The 7189-nt window shown below is 50.7% G+C and overlaps 2 protein-coding genes across 2 annotated transcripts in view; one reads left to right on the top strand and one right to left on the bottom strand.

The window, feature by feature from the left end:
* Positions 1-3113, top strand: part of MIF4GD (MIF4G domain containing) — a 4528-nt gene extending 1415 nt beyond the window's left edge. The window contains 3 exon segments of the mRNA XM_009323757.1: positions 1-96; positions 840-932; positions 2160-3113. The exon segment at positions 1-96 is cut by the window's left edge and continues 13 nt beyond it. Of these exon segments, the coding sequence (XP_009322032.1) occupies positions 1-96; positions 840-932; positions 2160-2387 (417 nt within the window). The 3' untranslated portion in view covers positions 2388-3113.
* Positions 3114-3354: 241 nt separating this feature from the next.
* Positions 3355-7051, bottom strand: MRPS7 (mitochondrial ribosomal protein S7). Its single transcript, XM_009323823.1, has 5 exons — positions 6942-7051; positions 6480-6671; positions 6112-6175; positions 4977-5144; positions 3355-4127 (listed from the first exon to the last, which is right to left on the bottom strand). Exons 1-5 carry the CDS (start codon positions 7049-7051, stop codon positions 3906-3908), a joined length of 756 nt encoding a protein of 251 aa, XP_009322098.1. The 3' UTR covers positions 3355-3905.
* Positions 7052-7189: the final 138 nt, after the last annotated feature.

Below are 7189 nucleotides of genomic sequence, written 5' to 3'. Positions count from 1 at the left end.
CAGGAGTACAAGGACAGGGAGGAGCTGCGCACCCGCTCGCTCCAGGCGTGGATCTGCTTCGTCACCTTCATCTGCAACATCTTCGACTACCTGAGAGTAAGGAACCAGAGCAGGAGCACCTGGCTGCTGCTGCCTAGGGGTGCCAGAAGGGCCCAGGTGTCCAAAGACACCAGGGCAGGAGTGTCAGATGGGTGTTGTACGGCGCCCCGGGGCCGTGGCTTGGCAGTGGGGGCCAGAGCCGGTTCTCAGCATGAGGATGCTGCCGGGGCTGGTGCTACCTACAGGCAGGCGAACAGGCTTGGAGAGCCAGAGCCATCTCTGGGAACAGTCACAAAGTCTGAGCCTTCCTCATTTTGTACCTGGTGTTTGACATCCCCTGATTTGCCTGCTCCCAAATGTCCCAGACTGAACTAGTTTAGTTGCTATGAGTTCCCAGGGGGACCTGTGGGTGCTCACATCATTTCTAGCCCACATACTGACGGAGTTTGTCTGCAATCCTTCACTGCAGTGTGTACTTGGATGACTGCTTGGAGTAGATGTAAAAATGATGCAAGGAGAGCTGCCCGCAGGAAAAATGCTGTTGCAACAAGTGTATTTCCCATGACTACCTGCTTACATTTAAAAATAGATGTTTTTTACATCATTTGTTCAGCTTCTCTGGCTCCTGGAGACTCAAACGTCTGGTCTCCTACGTAAATCCCACCAATATGGCATTTGACAGCACAACTAAATTCTGCTCCCTTCTCCTTTGAAGAGCAGCGAGGGAATGACTATTTAAAATAGCTGCAAACTCCTCCCTTTCTGGCCCCAAGCTGACGATGGCTCCTACCTCCTTACAGGTGAACAACATGCCCATGATGGCTCTGGTGAACCCTGTTTACGACTGTCTGTTCCGGCTGGCACAGCCTGACAGCCTGCAGAAGGAAGAAGAGGTGAGTGCAGGGAAGAGGGCTGCTAATGCACCTCTTGTCCTGCCAAGGACCAGCAAAAAGCACAGCCCAGGGGAATGCAGTCTCTGCATCCTGGTGCAGAGGAAAGCTGCCTCCCCAGTATGTGCTGAAGGAGACCCGCTGGCAGGAGGGTTTGCAGCCCAGAAGGAAGCAGGATGAAGGTGCTCGTTGTGACTCCCTGGCCCAGGCCACACGTCCTCCCTCAGGGCAGCTTTTCTCCCTATTGCCCAAGTGTCGTCGCTGGAGACCCAGCAGCCCGGCTGTCCCTCAAAGCAGGGGCTGTCGGTGTTATGCAGGTTCACCTCCTGTCGTGTGAGGAAAAACGCAGACAATGACTCTCCCCTGTTTTCACAGAAACCAGCTGCTTTTCCAGCAGCCCTGGCTGCCAGACATCTGGCAAAGCAGCTGTCACACTGACCTGCTGAGGCATCACAGCCATGGGAGGTGATGCCAGATAGCTGCAGTGACCGTAGGTGTGCAGAATGGCTCTGGGTCCCTGCAGGTCCCGGAACATGCTGTGCAATGCTTTGCGTAGCTGCTGCTCACAGTTGATGCTGTGCCAGACCCTAGCAGGCTGGAGAAGGCTCTTCTGGAGCTGGAGCTTTGCACACATGTGGGTGTGCAGCAGGCTGTGTGGGGCATGGCTGAATCGCCCCTCAGGCGAGGGGTTCCTGTAATATGTAGGGGCCCTTGGATGGGCCCTTTCAGGTTTTTTTCCATCTTAGCACAACCCTCCCACCCCTGCAGCCCATTGACTTCTCCCCTTCTCCAAAGACCCAGTTAGTGCCCTTGTTTCCTGTAAATCACCGGACTTTCTAAGAGCTTTAGCACACGTTCCAACCACTTCCCTCTGTTCCTGGAGGCACCTCTTTGCTCTAGCTTTGGCTTTAGCCTTGCCATCATCTCTTGGACATCCTGCAGGAAATTAATGTTTTTCCACCTGTAGCAGGTGCATTTCTCTGAGAATTTTGTCTGAGAGACAGGGGAATTCAGGATGTGCTTCTCCAGTGCTTTTGGCAGAAGAGACATTCAGCTTCTCCTGCCTCCTGGATCACAGCGACTTGGAAGTAGAACTGTCACCTGTTGGAAATCCAGAACAGAGGGAACAGGATGAGTTGGTACATAAGTGACTGATGGCGACCTCCACAGAGATGTGCCAAAGCTGTCCATTCCTTTGTACTCAGCCATCTTCTTCTCTTCCTTCTGAAGGTGGACTGCTTGGTCCTACAGCTCCATCGCATCGGTGAGCAGCTGGAGAAGATGAACTCCCAGCGGATGGATGAGCTCTTCTCCCTCCTCCGAGATGGCTTCCTTCTGCAGGAGGGGCTCAGCTCCCTGTCCCAGCTCCTGCTGCTGGAGATCATCGAGTTTCGGGCTGCTGACTGGAAAATGACGGACGCTGCCCAGAAATACTATTACAGCGAAGTGGCGGATTAACCTCTCTACAGCAGAGGTGGAGAGATATCCCCAACACTTTCACCAGCAAGCTTCATACCAAGTTTGAATTTCTTTTCATGTTAATGTTTTTCTAGCGCTTCCTGTAAATAGGATTTATACTGGCTAGAGCCTCTGGGCACGTAACTATCAAGCTGCAGCTGGTGCTAGCCTGACTTTGGAGGTTTGGAGAGGTGGGAAGGGCAGGGCACGTTTAACCTAGCACGTTCTCCCACTGATTTTGTCTAATATTGAGCTGCTGCCAGCAAAGGGCAAGGAAGGCTTCTAACTCAAACCAGCAGTTTATATGGGTGTTAAGGAAAGCACAGTTTAGGCTGAGAGCATTTTGGCTTCACCCAAGAGCCAGCGGAGCTGAAGGAGGCAGAGGGAAATTCTTTCACAGCTCAGGTTGTACGTGGTTCTCTGGGATGAGTCACAGAAAACACACGTTGTGTGGCCTCACAAACAGCTCAACCAAGTGCTATTTTTCCCAGACTCCTTCCAGCACACTGGCTGCACCTGCATGCACACAGTCTCCCCCACGGGTCACAAGCCACCAATACCTGCCACAGGGCAGCTTGCAGCAGGACAGGTCCCTGAGCACATGTAGCTATCAACAGGTTTTATAAGTTTTATACAATAACTGTCACATTGTTTCAAAATTTAGCGAGTTTCAATTATGGTATGTTTCTTATAAGAATGGGAGAGGAAGAAAGGAAACTAAATAGTCTATTGAAGTTTTTTTTCTAATAAACGTTTTCCACTAACATGAGCCCTGCTTTCTCTCTACGCAGCTGCTGAGCTATGAAAAATACTTAAAAGTTGTTCCTGACTGAAGCATTAAGGCTGTGATATTCATTTTCTCCTCCGGTGTAGGGTGTCAGCGTGGCTTTACACAACCAGGGTAGCTGGAAAGAGCAGTGTGAGATTCAAGCAACAGAGACAAAGGTTTGGAATCAAGAAACCTTCCCCATAAAACTGGTTTTATTTTTTCTGTTAACATTCCCATCAAATCTGTGCAGACAATGTTGCTGATGACCAGAACCAAAAATCAAAAAGGGCCTTTTATTGCCTTTTGTATCAATCACGCTAAGGCTGGTTATGGTATGGAAAAAAATCCAGCTCTGCTCTTAGCTGTGCAGCTGAAAACATTGCTGCTGATTACAGGAGCAGAGACTTAGAAGTCCCCAGGAAACAGGTAAGTGGAAGATTATTTTGTACAGCATTGCTCTAAGAAAAACATCTAAGGCTTCTCTTCACAGGGAAGTGATTAGGAAATAATTAGAGCATCTGTACAGGGGTTGGTAACTCTTTCAGATTCCCCCTTCCCCCATCCAAACAAGCACAAAGGAAATTAACTTTGTGGTCATCGGATGGGCTGTCCCTGGCTTAGTTCAGAAGCTGTCTGGAAGGGATCTTCCACTCTTCCCTCTTCTCCCCAGCTTCTCCCAGGCAGGCGGCCCTGGGGCTCTGCTCTCCAGGTCACAGGGCTGGTGGCATCATGTCCCACGCACAGAGCCCCTACCACCAGCGGAAGTGGGCGTAAGCCCGGTTGGCCTCTGCCATCTTGTGCAGCACGTGCTTCTTCTTGATGATGGGCCCTTCGTTGTTGAAGGCCTGGAGCAGCTCCTGGGAGAGCTTCTCGGGCATCAGCATCCGACGGTTCTTGTTCTCCCTGCACTCGGTGATTAACCACTTCATGGCCAGGAAGCGCTTCCGATTGTCCTTCAGAGGGACTGGGACCTGGGAAAGGTTTAAACCGTAACAGTTATCGCACTGCGAGGGTGCAGTAACCTGCTCTTCAGCAGTCATACAGGTCCAGCTGGACACATGCAGATTTACACCGTGCTGAGACTCCAGTGGCAGCATGCTGCTCTCTGCAGTAAGACCAGCTCCCAACAGCTGATCTCTGCCAATTCACCTCCTCTGTCCATAGAAACTGGCCATTGCTACCAAAATGGAAATTCTGATCAGCCTTGGGTACTGCTGGCAGACACTGGCCTTTGTAAGGACTTCTGGCCTATTTGGGAACTGGATCCAGGCTGGTTTGTGCTAGCAGAAGCAGGAGGTGGTCACCACTCCCCTGCACTGAATGACAGAGATATGCCTCCACATCTCATTTCTCCATCAGGTCTCAAGTGTTGCAGAGCCCATACTTAGAGACAGGTTCTGCTCGTGTTTCAAATATCACACTGTATCTAGTTGACTTTTTCTGCTATGCTGACCCTCCCCAGGGCTTTGGGGCCTCTACCCAAGCAACATGATGCAGCAGAGAGGATGGGACTGGTAGTCCCAGGACTGCCAATTCTTTTGCTGCCTGTCACCGATCTCTGTTTCCTCGGACAACATTTGCTGTGTACTCCTCATCTAGTCAGAGAAGCAGAGACCGCTGCTGACAGGGGAATTACTGTGCTCACAGGCTGGGGGCCTGATCTCGGACAGTTTCTTAGGTGCTGTTTTAATCCGGACTGCAAAGTGGCTCTCTTTCCAAAGGAGAGGAAAGCTTGAGCTGAAGGGGTGGAAACCAGTTCACCTGCTGCCCTAGCTAATTCACTCCCGACCAGATGTGCTCCCAGGCCCCCCCTCTTTCACCTGGTAGGTTTTGCCTCCTTTTGTGATGCTGCTGAGCCCAATGATGGGCTGGCAGTTTTTCAGAGCCTGGTGGAAAATGATATAAGGGTTGCACTCAATTGTCTCCTTCTCATCTTCTGGAGCTTTGTGGTACTTCTCCAGCTGCTTCCTCTTAATGGCCTCTAGAGTCTTGGGATAAAGACAAGGAGACAGGCAGAGCAGATGGATTATCCCACTCCATGAAGTTACATCACTTTTACAAGCACCCCATTTTCACTTGAGCCTGCAGCTGGTTTTCTAGCCCTATAGGCAACAGGCCAGTCGGGGAGTCTCTTAAGTTTTACTTCACCCTCTTCCAGCTCTTCAGTCTCTTTATTGGACGCTGCATTTGGGGCAAGGAGGCCAAGCAGCACAGACCTGGGAGAGGAGCCAAGGGAGGGCAGGGACAAAGCGGAGCCAGGAATACACGTCTGTGTGCACTAAACATCCTCCCCTCCAAAGCCTGGACTCAAGGGCCCAGACCTCGCCTGTTTTTCTGTCACAAGGAATCAGCATTTACTTGGGGAACATTTGGGCAAAATGTGTCCCTGTTTCAAGGGCTGGAACACACCAGATGGGACCACCAGCTAATACCAGTTACTGTACGTCAGAGCAGGGGTCAAAGCTGTGTCATACAGGTGACACATTTGTGGGACTTCATTGGCAAATTATACAGAAGATAAGGCATGAAAGAGAGCTGGAAGGAAGATCTTTTGAGGAAATTATGCTTTTAAGGGTATATTCTGAGTTTATGGTTTAGTGGTGGACTTGCTAGTGTTAGGTTAACAGTTGGACTCGATGATCTTAAGGGTCTTTTCCAACCTAAATGATTCTATGATTCTACATATGGTCCAAGAGACACTGAAGAGTGGAAAGAGAACGTTCTCCATTAAGCTATCACCACCTGGTCTCTGAACTGAATGAGGTTGGGGCTTGTACAAAATGTACGTCTGATCAGGTAAACAATGGTGAGAGTATTGTGTGTGCAGAGGGAAATGCGTTAAGACCGCAGAGATGACCTGAGTTCCAGTAATTCCTAATTCCAGTGGGCTTGACGTCCCAGCCTTCCATTTTGTATTGTTTTAACATAATAGTGAAAAGAAACATGAGTTCTCACCTGAGCCATGAGGCTTCTGGCCAGCACTTTATTTCCATCCTTCATCATCATATTGGTGAATTTACTGTAAACACAAAGCCAGATGTGATCTGATTTAAATTCTGATTTTATCACCCACAGAAATAAGCCCCCCCTTGTGTTGTTCCCACGGTTAAGTCTGAGTGCTGCTAGATCTGCTGTAATTATCTCCAATCACTGTCAGTCAATGGACTGGCTTTGTGGGAAAAGATTAACCTGAATAAAGGGATTGTGCTGTAACAGAAGGCAATGCGCAGCACAGCAAGTGAAGCCTGAGGAGGACAACACAGCTCCCAAGTGTTTTGGCTCCATGGGACCTAGCTGTAACAGGAGATGATGCTTTCTCTGACCTGATCATAGGGTCGCTGAACACAGAGCTGGAAACAGTGGGAGGAGCAGCTTTTATGGGTCGAACAGCCTTAACCTCCAGTTTTTCCCTTTCCTCCTCAGACAGCTCCTCCCAAGGTTTCTGATACAATTCCTTGTTCACTTCTGGCTCTAAGAAACTGGGGTTGTAGCGACTCCCTCTCACCTGCGACAGCCTGCAAAGAACAAGACGAGGAGGGTTGTAAATTGACGCACACAATATGTCATGGAGGGGATGTGGACAGACGTGAACACATCTCAGAACGGCACGTTAGACTTGAGAGGCATCTCTGCCTTCCTCCCCACCGCTGCTTCTCTACTACAGCAGAGCCAGAGGCACCAATCAACAACCAGGCCCGCAGCTTTTGCTGCAAAACCATCGGGCAGTCCCCATGCCAAAGGGTCCGAAGGGACTGTGCTGCAGCTCGAGGCCTTGCTCAGCTCACCTTCCTGCCAGACCCTGCCTGTACCCACGGACGAGCCTCCCCCGGGCCGAATGGCCCACAGGCCTGGCGCCGTCAGGTCCCAGGTTGTGGGTGGCTTGAATAAGTGTCATTCTGCGCGCGTGGGGGTGGGACCGGTATCCTAAACGGGAGCTTTATTTACGTTCTGCGCAGGAGGCGGCGGCCCTTCGGCGTGTGTTGGAGAGAAGCAAGGGTGGCACCAAGATCCCTTCGCCCCTCTGGCGCGGCGG

The sequence above is a fragment of the Pygoscelis adeliae genome, unplaced genomic scaffold (genome assembly GCF_000699105.1).
Source record: "Pygoscelis adeliae isolate BGI_AS28 unplaced genomic scaffold, ASM69910v1 Scaffold75, whole genome shotgun sequence".
NCBI classification, from domain to species: Eukaryota; Metazoa; Chordata; class Aves; order Sphenisciformes; family Spheniscidae; genus Pygoscelis; species Pygoscelis adeliae.
This window is presented reverse-complemented; position numbering and strand designations above follow the sequence as displayed.

Excerpts from the sequence above, each read along its gene's own strand:
- MRPS7 (XM_009323823.1), bottom strand. The coding sequence starts at position 7,051 with ATGACACTTATTCAAGCCACCCACAACCTGGGACCTGACGGCGCCAGG. Across the intron at positions 5,145-6,111 it reads CCAGAAGCCTCATGGCTCAG|ACTCTAGAGGCCATTAAGAG; the intron begins GTGAGAACTCAT and ends CTTTATCCCAAG. Across the intron at positions 4,128-4,976 it reads AAGGAGGCAAAACCTACCAG|GTCCCAGTCCCTCTGAAGGA; the intron begins GTGAAAGAGGGG and ends AACCTTTCCCAG.